General features: G+C 42.2%; 1 protein-coding gene across 2 annotated transcripts in view; it reads right to left on the reverse strand.

The window, feature by feature from the left end:
- The window catches only part of sos2 (son of sevenless homolog 2 (Drosophila)), a 159,241-nt gene that overhangs the window by 84,816 nt on the left and 52,681 nt on the right, over positions 1 to 21,744 (reverse strand). For both annotated transcript variants that reach the window (XM_068039077.1, XM_068039078.1), the window contains exons 5-6: positions 13,735 to 13,938; positions 8,747 to 8,890 (exon numbers count right to left, since the gene is read on the reverse strand). In XM_068039077.1, the coding sequence (XP_067895178.1) occupies positions 8,747 to 8,890; positions 13,735 to 13,938 (348 nt within the window). The remainder of the gene's footprint in view (positions 1 to 8,746; positions 8,891 to 13,734; positions 13,939 to 21,744) is intronic.

The following is a 21,744-nucleotide window of genomic DNA, read 5'->3' on the forward strand; positions in this document are numbered from 1 at the left end:
CAGCCCAGCTCTGCAGCCTATCTATGTCCCTCTGTACCCTACAACACCCTTCGACACTATCCACAACTCCACCGACCTTCGTGTCATCCGCAAATTTACTAACCCACCCTTCTACACCCTCATCCAGGTCATTTATAAAAATGACAAACAGCAGTGGCCCCAAAACAGAACCTTGCGGTACACCACTAGTAACTAAACTCCAGGATGAACATTTGCCATCAACCACCACCCTCTGTCTTCTTTCAGCTAGCCAATTTCTGATCCAAAGCTCTAAATCACCTTCAACCCCATACTTCCGTATTTTCTGCAATAGCCTACCGTGGGGAACCTTATCAAACGCCTTACTGAAATCCATATACACCACATCCACGGCTTTATCCTCATCCACCTGTTTGGTCACCTTCTCGAAAAACTCAATAAGGTTTGTGAGGCACGACCTACCTTTCACAAAACCGTGCTGACTATCGCAAATGAACTTATTCTTTTCAAGATGATTATAAATCCTATCTCTTATAACCCTTTCCAACATTTTACCCACAACCGAAGTAAGGCTCACAGGTCTATAATTACCAGGGCTGTCTCTACTCCCCTTCTTGAACAAGGGGACAATATTTGCTATCCTCCAGTCCTCCGGCACTACTCCTGTCGACAATGACGACATAAAGATCAACAACAACGGCTCTGCAATCTCCTCCCTGGCTTCCCAGAGAATCCTAGGATAAATCCCATCTGGCCCAGGGGACTTATCTATTTTCACTCTTTCCAAAATTGCTAACACCTCCTCCTTGTGAATCTCAATCCCATCTAGCCTAGTAGGCTGTATCTCAGTAATCTCCTTGGCAACATTTTCTTTCTCTACTGTAAATACTGACGAAAAATATTCATTTAACGCTTCCCCTATCTCCTCTGATTCCGCACACAACTTACCACTACTATCCTTGATTGGCCCTGTTCTAACTCTTATCATTCTTTTATTCCTGATATACCTATAGAAAGCCTTAGGGTTTTCTTTGATCCTATCCGCCAATTACTTCTCGTGTCCTCTGCTTGCTCTTCTTATCTCTCCCTTTAGATCCTTCCTGGCTAGCTTGTAACTCTCAAGCGCCCTAACTGAGCCTTCACGTCTCATCCTAACATAAGCCGCCCTCTTCCTCTTGACAAGCGCTTCAACTTCTTGAGTAAACCACGGCTCCCTCGCTCGACAACTTCCTCCCTGCCTCACAGGTACATACTTATCAAGGACACGCATTAGCTGCTCCTTGAATAAGCTCCACATTTCGTTTGTGCCCATCCCCTGCAGTTTCCTTCCCCATCCTACACATCCTAAATCTTGCCTAATCGCGTCATAATTTCCTTTCCCCCAGCTATAATTCTTGCCTTGCGGTATATACCTGTCCCTGCCCAAGGCTAAGGTAAACCTAACCGAATTGTGATCACTATCGCCAAAGTGCTCACCTACATCTAAATCGAACACCTGGCCGGGTTCATTACCCAGTACCAAATCCAATGTGGCATCGCCCCTGGTTGGCCTGTCCACATACGGTGTCAGAAAACCCTCCTGCACACACTGGACAAAAACAGACCCATCTAAAGTACTCGAACTATAGTATTTCCAGTCAATATTTGGAAAGTTAAAGTCCCCCATAACCACTACCCTGTTACTCTCGCTCCTGTCGAGAATCATCTTCGCTATCCTTTCCTCTACATCTCTGGAACTATTCGGAGGTCTATAGAAAACTCCCAACAGGGTGACCTCTCCTCTCCTGTTTCTAACCTCGGCCCATACTACCTCAGTAGACGAATCCCACTCTGATTTATTCTCCCAATCTAGGTCTGGATAGTTAAAATTGTCCATTACTTCAACACACTTTTCTTAACTGTCTGCAGATTTCCTCTTCAGCAGTCTGGAAGGACCTCTGTTAACTCATAGCTCAACTCACAGCCACTAGTGATAGATTACTTGCAATAGCTTTCTTTCCTAATATTACAATCCCTTCCTTAAATAGTAATGCTACACCCACTTCCTTTTGCTTTCCCGATCACTTCTAAAAAAGTTATAACCCAGAATGTTTAGTTCCCAGTCATGCTGAATGAAACTAAGTTTCGTTGGGTGATGAGAAGCGAGCAACCTGAAGTACAACTTCCAGAGCTAAATGACAATTTTTGAAATTAACTTCACCCACAAAATGAACATCAACTAAGTCACAGTTAAATCTTACCATGCTGACAAGGCAACTACAAAAAAGATCGGGTCCCTCACCTCTAAAATTACGAAAGAGACTTTAAAGAAAAAGTTTCACTTACCAGTTCTGGCCCTGGCATTTCAAGCCAAATTTCCTTTCAGTGCTGAATTGTGAATTGGGCCAAAACTCCTTCCCTTAAAATGCTCACACCAAAAAAGCAGGTTGTTGTTGTTGTTCTTTTTAATTAATAGGGCAAGAACAAGCCAGCATTTTTTGTCAGGGTCTTAGCAATGAAAGAACTGACCATCTGCTGGCCCTAACATCCAGTTCAGTGCAAATGCAAATGAGCTGTTACAGCACATAATTTTGTGGAATTTAATATGCAACATTTAAAACATATTTGTAAAACATATATACCTTCTAAAATTTGTTTAAAATATACTGATCCTCTACAAAACTTTCTATGCCACAAAACTTCAGAGTGACACAACTAATTCATTCGTGCAATAATTCACAACACAGCAAGTTCTTATATTCTATTATTAACAGTCTGTATCCTAAGAAACTGAATACTAACTGGGTTCAAATATTCTAAAAGAAAAGGAGCAGACTCTCCACTCAATATAGGTGACAGCGCTATGAAAAATCAGCAGTGTGTGCCACAAAAAAGGAACAATAACGGGGAAGCAGGATGAGTCAAATGCCTTTTCACATTCCTACATTGATATAAAATGACATCACCATATTTTTTCTTAGAATTGAAGCTAGCTCGTGGAACAAGTGAAGAATGGGAATTTTTAATCTTAGTAATATTTCATTCATCACTGAATTTTTAAAAAGTACCACTACTTTCCTTTTAACCTGAAAGAAATTGATACAATAGAATTTCCATGAAGGCAGTCATGTTAAAAAATGCCTTGAGTATAAGAGAAGAATTAATTATGTTATGAAAGTGCTTCCTTTTTTTGTTAAATATTTTTTGAGGACTTACATTTAAAGTGTGGAAATGGTTTCATTTTGGAAGACTGAAGATTTCATAGATGCAGGACTTTGTTTTTTCGTTGAAAGTTCACTGAAAGGACACTTGAGATGTTGATTTTAAAAAAGCCTTTATTTAAGGCATGTGATATCCAGTAAACAACAGAAACCTTGACGACTTGGGGGAGATGTTGACAGAGAACTGTCATGTCACGATTTATAGAGACAGTCGTACAGCATAGAAACAGGCCCTTCGGCCCACCGCGTCCATGCCATCCATAATGCCTATCTATACTAATCCCACCTGCCTGCATTAATTCCATATCCCTCTATGCCTTGCTCATTCAAGATGCCTCTTAAATGTTGCTACTGTTCCTGCCTCCACCACCTCCTCAGGCAGCTCATTTCAGATACCCACTATTCTTTGTGTGAAAAATTTACCCCTTTGATCCCCTTTAAACCTCCTCCTTCTCACCTTAAATCTATGCCCTCTAGTTTTAGTCACCCCTACCGTGGGAAACAGACTCTGGCTATCTACCCTATCTATGCCTCTCATAATTTTATATACCTCTATCATGTCCCCTCTCAGCCTCCTTCACTCCAGGGAAAACACATCCAGCCTATCCAATCTCTCTTTATAACTCAAGCCCTCCAAACCAGGCAACATCCTTGTGAATCTTTTTTGCACCCTCTATAGCTTAATCACATCTTTCCTGTAGTGCAGTGACCAGAACTGCACACAGTACTCCAAATGCGGCCTAACCAATGTTATGTACAACTGTAACATGACGTCCCAACTCTTGTACTCAATGCCTCGGCCGATGAAGGCAAGCATGCCACACGCTTTCTTCACCACCCTGTCTACCTGTGTTGCCACTTTCAGGGAACTATGCACTTGCACCCCAAGGTCTCTCTGCTCAGCAACACTCCCCAGGGCCCTGCCATTCACTGTACATGTCCTGCCCTGGTTTAACTTCCCAAAACGCATCACTTTGCACTTGTCTGCGCTAAATTCCATTTGCCAATCCTTTGCCCACTTTCCCAGTTGATCTATATCCTGTTGTAACCTTAAACAACCTTCTTCAATGTCCACTAGATCACCAATTTTGGTGTGATCTGCAAACTTACTAATCATGTCCCCTACATTCATATCCAAGTCATTAATATATATGACAAACAACAGAGAGCCCAGCACCGATTCCTGTGGTACACCACTGGTCACTGGCCTCCAGTCTGAAAAACAACCCTCCACTACCACCCTCTGCCTCCTATCACCAAGCCAATTTTGTATCCAATTGGCTAGCTCACCCTGGATCCCATGTGTTGAACCTTCTGGACCAGCCTACCATGCGGGACCTTGTCAAAGGCCTTGCTACAGTCCATGTAGACAACATCCATCGCCCTGCCCTCGTCAATCCTCTTGGTCACCTCCTCAAAAAACTCCATCAAATTCGAGAGACATGATTTCCCACGCACAAAGCCATGCTGACTATCCCTAATCAGACCTTGCCTTTCCAAATGCATATAAATCCTGTCTCTCAGAATCCCTTCCAATAACTTTCCCACCATTGATGTAAGGCTCACCGGCCTGTAGTTCCCTGGCTTATCCCTGCTGCCCTTCTTAAATAAAGGCACAACATTAACTATCCTCCAGTCTTCCGGTACCTCACCCGTGGCTAACGATGATACAAAGATCTCTGCCAGGGCCCCAGCAATCTCCTCCCTTGCTTCCCATAGCATTCTAGGATACACCTGGTCAGGCCCTGGGGATTTATCCACCTTAATGCGCTTCAAAACCTGCAACACCTCTTCCTTTGTAATGTTAATATGCTCCAGGATATCGCTGTTCCCTCTCTTGAACTCACTAGCTTCCATGACCTTCTCCACGGTAAATACAGACGAGAAGTATTCATTTAAGACCTCGTCCATTTCTCGTGGTTCCACACATAGATTACCACACTGATCCTTAAGGGGACCTACTCTCTCCCTAGCTACCCTTTTACTCTTAATATACTTATCAAATCTTTTAGGATTCTCCTTTATCTTATCTGCCATAGAAATCTCATGGCCCCTTTTCGCCCTCCTAATTTCCTTCTTAAGTGTACTGCTACATCCCTTATACTCCTCAAGGGACTCGCTTGATCCCAGCTGCCTATACCTGACATATGCCTCCTTCTTTGTCCTGACCAGACCCTCAATATCCCTCGTCAACCAAGGTTCCCTAAACTTGCCAGCCTTGCCCTTCCATCTAACAGGAACATGTCGGCCCTGAGCTCTTCCTATCTCATTTTTAAAAGCCTCCACTTGCCAGACGTCCCTTTACCTGTAAACAGCCTCTCCCATTCAACTTGAGAGTTCCTGTCTGATGCCATCGAAATTAGCCTTCCCCCAATTTTGGACTTCAACTTGAGGACCAGTCCTATCCTTTTGCATAACTATCTTGAGTTATGGTCACTGGTTCCAAAGTGCTCCCCCACTGACACATCAACCACCTGCCCAGCCGCATTTACTAAGAGGAGTTTGAATGTAGCTCCTTCTCTAGTAGGGCCATCCACATACTGCTTCAGAAAACTATCCTGGACACACTTAAATTCTTCCCCATCTGATCCCTTAGAACTAAGGCAGTCCCAGTCAATATTAGGAAAGTTAAAATCACCTATTACAACCCTATAATTCCTACTCCTATCTGTGATTTCCCTACATATATGCTCCTCCAATTCCCTTTGACTACTGGGGGGCCTATAGTATAATCCCAAAGTGATCACCCCTTTCTTATTTCTAAGTTCTACCCATATGGCCTCGCTGGACATTCCCCCCAGGATATCCTCTCTAAGTACTGCCATAATGTCCTCCCTAATCAATAGTGCAACTCCCCCTCCTCTCTTACCTCCACCTCTGTCACGCCGGAAGCATCGGTACCCCAGAACATTGAGCTGCCAGTCCTGCCCATCCCTCAACCACGTTTCCGTAATAGCTATAATATCACAATCCCATGTACCGATCCATGCTCTGAGTTCATCTGCCTTACCTGTAAGGCTTCTTGCATTAAAGTAAATGCAGTTTAGCCTACCAGACCTTCCACGCTCCCTGTCCTGGCCCTGCCCGGCCTGCCTACTGGACTTGCTTGCTTTAACCTCTACATTTGCGTCAACTATCTCATCGGAGAGACTACTACTTTGGGTCCCACCCCCCCCACCCGGCAGACAAGTTTAAACCCTCCCGAGTAGTACTAGCAAAACTCCCCGCAAGGATATTGGTCCCCTTCCAGTTCAGATGCAACCCGTCCCTCTTGTACAGGTCACCTCTGCACCAGAAGAGATCCCAATGATCCAAGCAGCTGAAGCCCTCCCGCCTACACCAGCTCTTCAGCCAAGCATTCATTTGCCTTATCCTCCTATTCCTACCCTCACTAGCACGTGGCACAGGGAGTAATCCTGAGATTACAACCCTAGAGGTCCTGCTTTTTAACCTTCTGCCTAACTCCCTATATTCACTTTGCAGGACCTCATCTCTCTTCCTGCCTATGTCGTTAGTACCAATATGGACTACGACCTCTGGCTGCTCACCCTCCTCTTTCAGAATGTCCTGCAGCCGCTCCGAGACATCCTTGACCCTAGCACCAGGGAGGCAACATACCATCCTGGAGCCTTGTTTGCGGCCACAGAAATGCTTATCTGCACCCCTTACGACAGAATCCCCTATCACTATAGCTCTTCCATCCATTTTCCTCCCCTGCTGTGCAGCAGAGTCCTCCATAGTGCCACGAACTTGGCTGTTGCTGCTTTCCCCTGGTAGGTCATCCCCCCCAACTGTATCCAAAGCGGTATATCTGTTTGTGAGGGGGATGGCCACAAGGGACTCCAGCACTATCTGCCTGTGCCTACTACTCCGTCTGGTGGTCACCCATCCCTTTTCTGCCTGTGCAGCTATTACCTGTGGTGTGACCACCTCACTAAACATGCTATCAACAACGCCCTCAGCACTGCGGATGCTCTACAGTGAATCCACCCGCAGCTCCAGTTCCATAATGCGGGTAGCCAGTAGCTGCAGATGGATACACTTCCTGCACACATGATCATCAGGGACACTGGAAGCATCCCTCACTTCCCACATGGCGCAGGAGGAGCATATCACGGGGCTGAGCTGTGGGTCAGGAGTTGGTTTCACTTCTGAGATGTTGTTTTGGTTCAGTTGGGGTGTGGACTGCTGTGAGTTAGTTGGAGATCAACCTGCCAAGAAAGAAACACCCAACTCATCTCTTTCCTCCTGTCTCTGTGAAACCCTGCCAAGATCCACTGTGTGGGAGCTAAAACCCCTGGTGCTGCATTTCTCCTGAGAAGCTGGAAAAACCTGCCAGATTAATTGTCGATGTTGCCTGAAAAGAACTGTTCCAGAAAAGATCCCAGTGACCCATCTTCTTGTTCTCGGACGCCAGACTGTATACCATTTTGGGACACAACATATCTCATCCGTTTTCTTCAAGAATTGACAAGTATTTGGCCAAAGTATTCTTTTTTTGACTGGTTTTCGTAAAAGAGCTCTGCAGAGAAATTTTTTTTTTCTCTTTAACGTGTGTGTGTGCGCGCGCGTGTGGCGGGGGATATTTAAAAAGGGAATTTTCATATTTCAATCTGTGTGTTGATGCTTTGCTTCGTTATTGGAAATGTCTTGTTTGATGATAAACTGATAATTTTGTTGTTTATTAAAGAAACTGGTTGATGCATTTTATTCTGGGATAAAGAGTTCTTTTCTTTTGGGCCTCCTTATCTCGAGAGACAATGGATACGCGCCTGGAGGTGGTCAGTGGTTTGTGAAGCAGCGCCTGGAGTGGCTATAAAGGCCAATTCTGGAGTGACAGGCTCTTCCACAGGTGCTGCAGAGAAATTTGTTTGTTGGGGCTGTTGCACAGTTGGCTCTCCCCTTGCGCCTCTGTCTTTTTTCCTGCCAACTACTAAGTCTCTTCGACTCGCCACAATTTAGCCCCGTCTTTATGGCTGCCTGCCAGCTCTGGCGAATGCTGGCAACTGACTCCCACGACTTGTGATCAATGTCACACGATTTCATGTCGCGTTTGCAGACGTCTTTATAACGGAGACATGGACGGCCGGTGGGTCTGATACCAGTGGCGAGCTCGCTGTACAATGTGTCTTTGGGGATCCTGCCATCTTCCATGCGGCTCACATGGCCAAGCCATCTCAAGCGCCGCTGACTCAGTAGTGTGTATAAGCTGGGGATGTTGGCCGCTTCAAGGACTTCTGTGTTGGAGATATAGTCCTGCCACCTGATGCCAAGTCTGGGATAAAGAGTAAAGTGCAAGATTGACCATATCGGTAACTGGTAAACATTTATCTATATGTTGTGACTTGTGGAGAAGTGAAATGAGAAAAGACAGTGCACTTCTCCCAGCTCGGTCGTAACAATTATATAAATCATCCAAAACCCAGAGTCAGTGAAAAGTGGTGTATATACTGGTTTAGCAGTACACTAAAGAAAGACATAAAAAGCTTTATTTTCCTGTTGGATGAAGGCGACCTTAAAATCAAACATCAATGCATGCCAACACACAAATCACTATTGAACTGTACCTCTGCCAGATCTTCAAAGCAGCTGCCAACTAATGGGCAAGGGCTGCTTTCATCTGTCATCTCAACAGTATCCTCCATTAAACCTAGTAACTTCACAGTCAGTTCGTGAATATCCAAGATGTTACTGAAGATCATTTCAATGTCCTATCAGAAAACAGAGTGTATCGAATTATCACTTGCACATTTTGTCTTTCGGTGAAGTAGACTTCTAAACAAAAATAGCACAAGTCAACTGAGAGATAATGAAGAGCAATTAACCCCATAGTTTTCCTTCCTAGACATTCTCAAAAATTATTCACCAGGAAGAAGAAAACTGGTTGAGTAGTACGCCCTGATTTTTCATTCTTCTGCTGAGTAGGATATATTTACACTCAGCAGCTGCCTCCCTGGCATAGATCAAAAATCTTGTGTCAGAAATCAAAGAGCTGAATTTTAGTACCCATAGACAGACTGGGGTTGCAACAGAGGTTAGAATTTTTAAAAATCGCAAACCTGCCTCCAAGTATCTTCTTCCAGATTGAATGGAGGCGAGATAGGGGGCAGGAAGCCAACCCACTCCAAAAGGCAGATTGACAATTTAAATAACTTAATGATGCTGGTTTCCTCGAACTCAACCTGTTTTACAGGTTTAAGTGTGGCCTGCTGGGTTTCCCAGACCTCGGGAAACCTTCTAGCTGAAGGAAGGCGAGAACAGCATTAGGGAGAAGCTGAGTACCTTAACAGCACTGCTTGAGGGCCAGGAGGAGCAGGAGTGCTTCCCCCAGGTCCTCAAGCACCCACACCCCTCACAAAGACCCCCAAACTCAGATTCACTTCCCCCTCCCCCACGGGTTGTGGATCGGACCTACCTGCACCTGCAATCTGCTGTGGAGTCCTCCCCAGCTGACTGGAAGCCAAGCTCGGCAATCAGACTGACTTCCAGCAGGGAACGTGTCAAATACAAAAGGAATTAAAACTCCACAGCATGTGGGAAAACCCAGACTTCCAGGTTTCTTGTCGAAGACAATGGCTTCAATTTTCCCAATATTTAATTGGGGGAGTTTCTGCTCATAAGCAGGAAAGTGGCAGCCGGAATTTCCCATCCAAAATTCTCACCTTTCTTTTCAAATCCCTCCATGGCCTTGCCCGTCCCCATCTCTCTCATCTCCTTCAGCCCCACAACCCTCAAGATTAATTTTTTTTTTAATTTAGAGATACAGCACTGAAACAGGCCCTTCGGCCCACCAAGTCTGTGCCGACCATCAACCACCCATTTATACTAATCCTACACTAATTTCATATTCCTACCACATCCCCACCTGTCCCTATATTTCCCTACCACCTACCTATACTAGGGACAATTTATAATGGCCAATTTACCTATCAACCTGCAAGTCTTTGGCATGTGGGAGGAAACCGGAGCACCCGGAGGAAACCCACGCAGACACAGGGAGAACTTGCAAACTCCACACAGGCAGTACCCAGAATTGAACTCGGGTCGCTGGAGCTGTGAGGCTGCGGTGCTAACCACTGCGCCACTGTGCCGCCCATATATAGATATCTGAACTCATCTAATTCTTGCCTCTTGTGCATCCCTGTGACAACCCCCGTTCCCTGCTACAAACTCCATTCCTCTAGCTGGTAATTATCAGAGGCTGAGACAGTTTGTTCACAAACTTCGTGCCATATTTAACCCCAACATAAGCTTGCAACCACATAGCCACACCATCACTAAGACTGCCTATTTCCACCTCTGTCACTTCGCCTGGCTCTGTCCCTGCCTCAGCTCATCTGCTGCTGAAACCCTCAACTATGCTTTTGATATCTCTAGACTTGACTGTTCCAATGCACACCTAGCCAGTCTCCAGTATTCTATCCTCCATAAACATGCAGTTATCCAAAACTCTGATGCTCATGCCCTCTCAGCATCCTGTTCACCCATCACACCTGTACTCACTGACTTACATTGGCTCCCAGTCAAGCAATTCCTCAGTTTTAAAATTCTCATCCTACTTTTCAAATCCCACCATGGCCTCACCCCTTCCCATCTCTATAATCTCCTCCAACCTCACTATCCTCAGACATCGGAGATCCTCTCATTCTGGCCTCCTGAGCATACCCGATTTTAATCGGTCCACCACTGGTGGCTACACCTGCAGCTGCTAAGGCCCCAAGCTCTGGAATTCCCTCCTACAACCTCCCCATCTCTCTTTCCTTTTTTAAGACACTCCTTAAAACCTACCTCTTTGAGCAAGCTCTGCCTTAATACCTCAAGTAGCTCAGTGTCAAAGTTTGCTTTATAAGACTCCTGTGAAGCACCTTTGGACATTTTGTTACATTAAAGGTGCTATATAATTACAAATTATTGTTTTTGTTGTAATCCACCCTTGTTAATAGCCAGGCCAAAGGCACTGAAACACATTTTACAACACAGTGCCTTGTAAACTTACAGAATTCTACTCTTGATTTAGGTTTACCCATATTTGGAGTTGATTACATATTTTCAACATTAATTTCCTTTAAGGAAGGTGTAACCTGAAAATGATATGCTTTCTGATTTCAAGGCAAATAATATAGGATAGGAATGTATTTAACTAGTAATAAAAGTATCAATTTCAGCATCATTTAAACTATTTGAAAGATCTCAGAGATTCCAAAAGAACAAAAGGCCTAACCATCATTTCTCCAGTACAATAATTCTTCTCTTTGGCTTATAAATATGCTTTTTCCTTTTAAATATGCTCTGTCAGTCATGGGAATTGGACATATCCTACTCAGAACTGTTCTACAACTTAACAGTTTTAACTTGACCAGCTTTGTCTATTTCCTTCCAAAAGGTTATTCTGTCCATAATTTGAACAAAAATTATTAGTATCATGTAGATACTTTATATGTGATGACATCAATAAAATTTCATTAATGCTGTTTTGTCTACAGCTTTCTCTAGATTTTGTAAGTTTCAGTGAAAGCCATGAAAAGAGAGATAGGGTTTGCGAGAGGAGCACTAGTTTTGTAAGCAAGAACCATTGCCTATGTTAGATATGGACAAATAAGATTTTTGGCTTTTTCACAGCAATTTCCCTCTCCCAATGTCAACAGAACATTTTGTACAGAGAAAAGCTTTTAATGGACTAAGTTTGAGAGAATGATTTCTCCACTCAGATTTAGAATCTTAATTTCCCTTAATTCATCTACTCAGATATTTACACTTAACAGTTTCTTGCTTTATGTTCTTTGTCTTTTGCTACTCAGAATCAGCAATAGATTCTACCATTCTGACAAGCAATTATTTTTATTACTGCTATTAATGAACACATTGACTGAATATTCGACAGAAATTATCAAGCCAACTGTACATAATTATGAGAACAAAACTTTATACACAAAGGGTAGTGATTTTCAGGCAATGCTTTAGGCAAACCCATAATATAGGAGAAAGACTAGCTGAAAATTTATACAAGGGGACATGGTGGAACAATTGCTATAGACAGCATCAGTAACTGCAAAAGTTGGTGAAACTCCAGGGGAAAAAAAAAATGAGGCCTTGATGGCTTGCATCCGATAATGCTGAGGAAAGTCAAGGAGGAAATAGCAGAGTCTCCCACCATAATATTTCTAACAGCCTTGGACAGAGAAGTTATGCCAGAGGACTGGAGAGATATTGATGGAACATCTCCATTCAGGAAGGGAGAAAGGGTAAACTGGATAACTATAGAAATGACAGTTTAACATCTATAAATGTGTTAATTTCTAGATGCCATAGCATAGCATAAAATTAATTAGCAGGTCCACCTCAGTATGTATTAAGAATAATCAGCAGAGATTTGAAAAACTGGTTGTATCTGACAAATTGAATAGAGTTCTTTGAGAAAATAATCGTGCGTTTTGTTAAAGAAGATGCATTAAACGTGTTTTGGGATTTTTCAAAAGGGCATTTGATATGATGAAACATAGGACTAATGCAAAGACGTGTGATATGATACATTATGGGAGAAATAATAAAGCAAAGGCAATATAAACAAAATGGTAAAGCTTTAAAACAAGATTAATTTCAATTTGCGCAGAAATCTTGAAAAATGGGAGGGAAATCTGTAAAAAAAAAACTTTTTAAACTGAATCAAGTACAAAAAGCAGAGCGATGATGTTAAATCTAGACAAATCATTTGAATTTCATCCAATTTTGAGCACCGACTTTAGAAAGCTTATCAAGGCATGGAGAGACATGGTGTGATGATACTGAGGATAAGAGGCTTTAATTATGAGGGCCTTTTACAATAATAACAGAGTAGGTTATGAAGAAATCTGATGAAAGTGCTCAGAATTGAAAGTTTTTGATAATATAAATTAGGAAAAATAATTTCCAGCATCAGTGAGTTAGTGACCAGAACATAAAACAAAGGATGAGGTTAGAATTGTTTGCTTTTTCAAAAATCAGAGTTGTTAGCACATGGTAACTACTGAAACAGTGGTAGCAGAATCCTTGACAGACTTTAAAAAGGAAGTGGACAAATATATTTGAAAAATATTTTTTCTTTAAGTGTATGGGACTAAATGGCTAGCTCTTTCAGAAAGTTGGTGTAAGCACCATCAGTTGAATGACTTCCTTCTGCCATCTCTAAAATTCCATAATTCCACATCAATATAAAACAATGCAGAATGTTCCCTCATTAACAGCTGTAAAACGTGACAATATGTGAAATCATGGAGGGAACAGTTTGCAATCCATAGCTATAGCACAGCAAGTAGATATAATACACTATATAAATTTATTTTGTTGTTTACGCAAGTTATTTGTAGTTTACTTAAGTTACAAAGTAAAGAATGGCATGAGCAAAACTATTTCATACCAAGATAAACATTCAAAATATTAAACAGTGCTTTGCTCTTATTTTTAGCTCATACACAAGTCTTAAAACATATTTCAGGTATGCTTGAAATAAACCTAACGTGCACTCTAATATTTCAATGCAAATGATCTTTGTCAAGATATCAGCACATTAAAAACTTACACGAGCAGTAAAAAGCTTGCTGTTGGATGTAAATGGCTCTCTAAAGACTTTTAAAATCAGGTTCAATTCCCGTAGATATTGCCTTTCCTCTGCAATTTCAGCTTTCACCAGGTCATAGTAATGCTGTTCATCTGTGGCATTTGGTCCATCATCTCCCAATGAAGACAGACCAATATCATCCTGGTCAAACATGTCCATAAGGACCTGAAAAGAAAATCGAGCCCATACTGAGCTATACACTTATTGTAAGAAAAAAAAGTTATATTATCTAAAAGTATGGCCAAACATTTTTAAAATGCACCCAAAGAATTAAGTATCTACAGAATATCTGGATTAGAAGAATTTAACTAAATCCTTAAAGAACCGAGAGACTTGGTAGGGCGGCACAGTGGCGCAGTGGTTAGCACTGCAGCCTCACAGCTCCAGGGACCCGGGTTCGATTCTGGGTACTGCCTGTGTGGAGTTTGCAAGTTCTCCCTGTGTTTGCGTGGGTTTTCTCCGGGTGCTCCGGTTTTCTCCCACAAGCCAAAAGACTTGCAGGTTGGTAGGTAAATTGGCCATTATAAATTGTCACTAGAATAGGTAGGTGGTAGGGAAATACAGGGGCAGGTGGGGATGTTTGGTAGGAATATGGGATTAGTGTAGGATTAGTATAAATGGGTGGTTGATGGTCGGCACAGACTCGGTGGGCCGAAGGGCCTGTTTCAGTGCTGTATCTCTAATTAAAAAAATGTTCAGCAACTATACAAGCACAGACAAAAAGACTGGAGGATAGCAAATGTAACACCGATACTGAAAGCCATAAATCTAGAATCTGTAGTTCAGAAAGTTTAACAATAATTGAGGGGAAAATGCAATCAATGTTCATCTGAAGTGCAGAAACTATATGGACTCAGGTTGGAGTTCAAAGTAATATGCCCTGCCTGTTAACCTTCTCGGTGAATTCCAGTTGATTAACACTGAAAGCTAACCAATAGATATAATGCACTAAGATGTTCAGAAAACATTTGACAAAATTCCAAAGTTGAGGCTTTTAAAGACGGTCAAGATATAAACAGATTTAATGGCCAATTAACAAATGAAAACAGACTGGAAGAGCAGGGACAGTGGGGAGGGAGGTGGGAAGCAGCAATTGATAATGAAAGCTCTGGCTTAAGAGAGACAGGATAAAGGGAACTCTAGTATATTTATAAAAGAAAGAAGCACAGTGAGTCTCGATTTAAAAACAATAGGATACAAGGAAAGAAACAGCAATGCATTTGACTCTTAGGAGGTAGACAGAAAAGTTAATAGGAGCAATGAGCATAGTAGCACCAATAATATTAAGAGAGACAAAAAAGAGATTGGAGGCTAGAGGTGAGAAAACAAGTTATCAGACAGACAACAGGAGTGCAAGAGGTTCTGCGAGAGCTATTCCTCCCCAATAGCTCTGATAGTATAATCCAGTGAGTAACTAAGCCACTAAGATCACAATGTATCATGTTCAATCACCAGTCTCTGCTGCATTTGAGAACAAAACAAAACTTGCAACAGGGACACTACACTTTTCCTCTGTGCCCCAGAGTTAGAGATGGAAAAAAGTTAGCTCAGGGTTATATTATTATCCAGAGCTGGAAGTGTGCATGTGTCAACATTCACAATTGAATTGGATAGGAGAATGAAGGAAAAGGCAATGAAGGGATTTGGGAACAGGACAGGTAAATGTGAGTAAGAGTAGTTGACTATTGATGGGAAATATTTCTATGACGTTCTGGCTTTGTAAACATTGCAAAATTACTTAATTCTTCGATCAGCTATGTATTTAAGAAACCCAAATGAACTGTTCCCAATGCCACTCAGGCAAAATGGGTAAATTACATAATTATTCCCCAACAAAATACCTTATCTACTTACTCATTCAATAGCCTTCAAGTACTTCTGTCTTATTCTTTGTATCTGGTCATTTTTTCCCCCACAAAACATTATGTAGAGTGATAAAATTTCAATGCGGTAAAAACTCACTTCTAGAATGTCAAACCACCACAGACTAACATTGATCTAAGTCAGAGTGCTTCAATTATTTATGTGAAAAGAGAAGTAGAGTTAACGTTTCGGGTCAGTGACCCTTCTTCGGAACGCGTTAACTCTGCTTCTCTTTTCACAGATGCTGCCTGACCTGCTGAGTGGTTCCAGCATTTCTTGTTTTTATTTCAGATTTCCAGCATCCGCAGTATTTTGCTTTTGCTTCAATTATTTGTTACACTAACCCCTGGTGGTCTTTACCACTATACTAAAATGTATTAACTTAATAAACTGTCTAAACACTGTACTTAATGTTCCCCTTCAGTGCATTTCAAATCTTCCTTGTTTGTTTTTCAGAAGATGCTTAGGAAATAACTCTCGTCATCAGTACATGCTTTTAAACATCAAACCATTATCAACTGCTACAAAATCCTTTTGTTTCCTTCTATCTATTTCTCTTCAATATTTTTGTTGACAGTGAGATTCATCATAGATAAGAACATAGGAAACAGGAGTGGGAGGAGGCCATTTGGCCCCTCGAGCCTGCTCTACCATTCAATAAGATCATGGCTGATCTGATCGTGGTCTTAACTCCACTTCCCTGCCTGCCCCCATAGCCTTGGACTCCCTTGTAGATCAAAAATCTGTCCAACAGCCTTGAATATATTCAAAGAGCCAGCCTCCATTGCTCTCTGAGGAAGAGAATTCCAAAGATTAAACGACTGAGAGAAGAAATTCCTCCTCATCTCCATCTTATAAGAGAGACCACTTATTTTGAAACTGTGCCCACTAGTTCTAGATTCCCCCATGAGGGGAACATCCTCTCAGCATCTACCCTGTCAAACCCCGAGAATCTTATACGTTTCAATAAGATCACCTCTCATTCTTCTAAACTCCAATGAGTATAGGCCCAACCTACTCAACCTTTCCTCATAAGACAACCCCTTTATCCCAGGAATCAGCCTAGTGAACCTTCTCTGAACTGCCTCCAATGCAAGTATATCCCTCCTTAAGCAAAGAGATCGAAACTGTACACAGTACTCTAGGTGTGGTCTCACCAATGCCCTGTACAATTGTACCGCAAGACTTTGCTACTTTTATACTCCATTCCCCTAGCAATAAAGGCCAACGTTCCATTTGTCTTCCTAATTACTTGCTGCACCTGCATGCTAACTTTTTGTGATTCCCATATAAGGACACCCAGATCCCTCTGTACCACAACATTTTGCAATCGCTCTCACCATGTAAATAATATTCTGCTTTCCTATTCATCCTGCCAAAGTGGATAACCTCACATTTCCCACATTATACTACATCTGCCAAATTTTTGCCCACTCACTTAACCTATCTATATCGCTTTGCAGACACTTTGCCTCCTCCTCACAACTTGCTTTCCTACCTATCATCGTATCGTCCACAAATTTGGCTACAATATGCTCGGTCCCTTCATCCAAGTCATTAATATAGATCATAAATAGTTGAGGGCTCTTGATTTTATGCTATTTTGGGGATTTTTGTGTGTCTTGTACAGTGAAGACAGATACAAAATACTCGTTCAAAGTCTGTGCCATTTCCTCGTTTCCCATTATTAGTTCCCCAGTCTCATCCTCTAAGGGACCAATACTTACTTTAGCTACTCCCTTTTTATATATTTGTGGAAGCTTTTATGGTCTGTTTTTATATTTCTTGCTACTTTACCCTCATACTCTAATTTCTCCCTCTATCGTTTTTTCAGTCATCCTCTGCTGGTTTCTAAAATTTACCCAATCTTCTGGCCTGCCGCTAATCTTTGCAACATTGTATGCCTTTTCTTACACGGTGTTACCATCCTGAAGTTCCTTAGTTAGCCACAGATGGTGCATTCTTCTCATCAAGTCTGGATATGCACCTCAAGTGCTGAGGGCTTTGGACCAAGTGCTGGAAGGTGGGATTAGAATAGGTGGATCGTTTTTCGGCAGGCACAGACATGATGTGCCAAGTGGCCTCTTTCTGTGCCTTCAACTTTCTATGATTCTTTCTTTCTCAAAGAAATATATCTTGGTTGAGTGTTATGAAATTTCTCCTTAAATATATGCCACTGCTTCTTGACTGTCTTACCTTTTAACTTACTTTCCCAGTCCACTTTAGCCAACAGTCTTCACACCCTTGTAATTGCCTTCATTTAAGACCCAAACCTCTCACCCACAAACTGAATGTGAAATTCCCATCATCTTACGATCACTCTCGCGTAGAGGATCCTTTACTAGGAGGTCATTTATTAATCCTAGGTAACACTAGCTTTGATAAAGTTACAACAATTTGCATTTAGATAGCACCTTCAATGTAGAAAAGTACCCCAAAGCACTTTACAAAAGTGTAATCAGACAAAGATCGATATACAGCTAGAGAAGATATTATGAGGTGACTAAAAGCTTGGTCAGAGATGGCTTTTAAGAAGGATCTTAAAATAGTGGAATGCAGAGAAGTTAAGAGAAGTAATTCTACAGCCTAGGGATTACACTTCTGAAGGCACACCTGCCGCTGGTGGGGTGAAAGGAGCAAGGGACACCCAAGAGGGCACAACTGGAGGAATGGCGAGTTCTCAGAGGGCTGGAGAAGGTTACAGAGATAGTATGGGGCAAGGCCTTAAAGGGATTTGAACACAAAAATTTAACATTTAGGGGACTGGGAGCAATTGTAGGTCAGCAAGCAGGGGTGATGGGTGAACAGGACAAGATGGAACATAGGAAGGTGGGTAGGTGGAAGGGGCATCAGCTGGGGAACATTTTGGTGGAAGGTGATCATAATTCAGTTAGATTTAGGATAATTATGGAAAAGGATGAAGATAGACCAGGAATAAAAGTCCTCAATTAGGGAAAATAAGTGATTTAGCTGAAGAGGCCTGGAAAGAGCTGCTTGAAGGTAAATCAGTGCCAGATCAGTGGGCAGCATTCAACAAAAAGATAGTGAGGGTTCAGAGCAAGTATGTTCCCTGAAAGAAAAAGGGTGGGGCTAAGAAATCCAGAGCCCCCTGGATGTTAAGGGGCTTAAAGGAGAGGATAAAGGACAAAAGGATAAAAGAGAAGCTTATGACAAATACTGAGGGCTCAATACTGAAGAAAGCCTAGAGGAGTATAAAAAGTGTAGGGGTGAAATTAAAAGCAAATTAGGAAAGCAAAGAGAGGGCATGAAAAAATATTGGCAAGAAAATCAAGGAAACCCCCAACAATTTTTTATAAATACATAAAGAACAAAAGGATAACTAAGAAAGAGTAGGGCCAATGAAGGTTGACAAGCATAACCCGTGTGCACAGACAAAGGATGCTGGTATGGCTCTTAATTAATACTATGCGTCTGTTTTCACAAAGGAGGGGGACGATACGGGCATTGCAATCAGGGAGGAAGAGTGTGAAATATTGGATGAAATTAACATACAGAGAGAAGAAGCATTAAGAGGTTTAGCAGCTTTGAAAATGCATAAATCCCCAGGCCCAGATGAAATGTATCCTGGGCTGTTAAGGGAAGCAAGAGTCAGTGCTGGGACCACTACTTTTTTTGCTATATAAATGACTTGGATTTTGGAATACAGAGTAGAAACTCAAAATTTGCCAATGGCACCAAACTTGGAGATGTGCCAAACAGTGAGAATGATATGAACCGCCTGCAACAAGTCATAGTTAGGCTTGCAGAATGGGGAGAGAGGTGGCAGAAGGAATTTAATACTGACAAGTGTGAGGTGATACATTTTGGCAGAAGGAACAGGGTGAGACAATATATACTTAATGGCACAGTTCTGAAGAGTATGCAGGAACAGGGGGACCTGGAGTGCATGTGCATCGATCTTTGAAGGTGGCAAGACATATTGAGAAAGTGGTTCGTAAAGCATATGGGATCCTGGGCTTCATAAATAGAGGCATTGAGTCCAAAAGCAGGGAAGTTATGCTGAACCTTTATAAAGCTTTGGTTGGCCCCAACTGGAGTATTGCATCCAGTTCTGGTCGCCACACTTTAGGAAGGATGTGAGGGTCCTTAAGAGGCTGCACAGGAGATTTACCAGAATAGTTCCAAGCATGATGGATTCTAGTTACAAGGTTAGGTTGGAAAAACTGGGATTGTTCTCCTTAGAACAAAAGGAGATTGAGGGGAGATTTAATAGAAGTGTATAAGATTATGACAGGCTTAGGTAAGTTAGACAAGGAAAAACTGTTCCCATTAACTAATCTTACAAGGACCAGAGGACACAGATTGAAGGTTTTGAGCAAGAGATTTGCAGCTGGAATATGAGGAAGAACTTTTTTTTTTAAATGCAGCAGGTGATAATGACCTGGAACTCGCTGTCCTCAAGGTTGGTGGAAGCAGAGACAATGACTTCAAAAGGAAACTGGATGGCCACTTGAAGGAAATAGACTTTCAGGGCTAAGGGGATCGAGTGGAGAAGTGGGACTAACTAGATAGATTCATGGAAAGCTGATGTAGATGTGATGGGCCGAATAGCCTCCTTCTGTGCAGTAAATGACTCTAAGGAATAGCAGAGGCTCCGACCATCATTTTTCAATCCTCTCTGTCCACAGGTGTGGTGCCAGAGGGCTAGAGGACAGCTAACATTATACCATTGTTTAAAAGGGGATAGACCAAGTAATTACAGGCCAGTGAACTTAACCTTGGTGGTAAGAAAATTATTGGAAAAAAATTCTGAGGGACAGGATATATCTTCATTTAGAAAGTCACAGATTAATTAAAGACAGCACGGATTTGTAAGGGGAGGTCATGTCTAACATGACTGAATTTTTTGAGGAGGTCACAAGGACAGTCGGTGATGGTAGTGTATTTGACGTAGTCTATATGGATTTTAGCAAGGCTTTTGACAAGGTGGATACATGGCAGACTGGTCATGAAAGTGAAAGCCCATGAGATCCAAGACAAAGTGACAAGTTGGATCCAAAGTTGGCTCAGAGGCAGGAAACAAAGGGTAATGGTCGATGAGTGTTTTTGTGACTGGAAGGCTGTTTCCATTGGGGTTCCACAGGGCTCAGTACTAGGTCCCTTGCTTTTTGTGGTATATCTTAATGATTTGGGCTGAATGTAGGGTGTATGATTAAGAAGTTTGCAGATGATACAAGCATTGGCCATGTGATTGATAATGAAGAAGAAAGCTGTAGACTGTAGGCAGATATTAATGGACTAGTCAGGCTGGCATAACAGTGGCAAATGAAGTTCAATCGAGGGAAATGTGAGGTAATGCCTTTAGGGAATGCTAGCAAGACAACAGAATACACAATAAATGGTAGGATACTGAAAAATGTTGAGGAACAGAGGGACCTTGGAGTGCATGTCCACAGATCCCTGAAGATGGCTGGACAGGTAGAGTCATAGAGTTATACAGCACAGAAACAGGTCCTTCAGCCCATCGTGTCCGTGCCGGCCATCAAGCACCTAACTATTCCAATCCCATTTTCCTTCCAAAAGGTAGAGAAGATGCTCAAGAAGGCATACTGGATACTTGGCTTTATTAGCCGAGGCAAAGAAAATAAGAGCTGGGAGGTTATGCTTGAACTGTATAAAACACTAGTTAGGCCACAGCTGGAGTAGTGCATGCATTTCTGGTCACTGCACTGTAGGAAAGATGCGATTGTACTAGAGAGGGTACAAAGGAGATTTACGAGGATGTTGCCTGGACTGGAGAATTTTAGTTAGGAGGAAAGATTGGATAGGGTAGGTTTGTTTTCTTTGCAACAGAGAAGACTGAGGGGAGACCTAATTGAAGTGTATGAAATTATGAGGGGTCCAGATAGAGTGGATCTTTTTTTTTTCTTTTTTCTTTTTCTTATAGGATAGGAAGGCTCTATTCCCCTTGGATGAAGGGTCCATAACCAGGGGGCATAGATTTAGGGTAAGAGGTTTAGAGGGGATTTGAGGTGAAAATTTTCACCCAGAGGATGGTGCGAATCTGGAACTCACGGCCTGAAAGGGTAGTAGAGGTAGAAACCCTCACAACATTTAAAATGTACTTGGATATGTACTTGAATTGCA

The sequence above is a fragment of the Heterodontus francisci genome, chromosome 9 (assembly GCF_036365525.1).
Source record: "Heterodontus francisci isolate sHetFra1 chromosome 9, sHetFra1.hap1, whole genome shotgun sequence".
In the NCBI taxonomy this organism is placed as follows: domain Eukaryota; kingdom Metazoa; phylum Chordata; class Chondrichthyes; order Heterodontiformes; family Heterodontidae; genus Heterodontus; species Heterodontus francisci.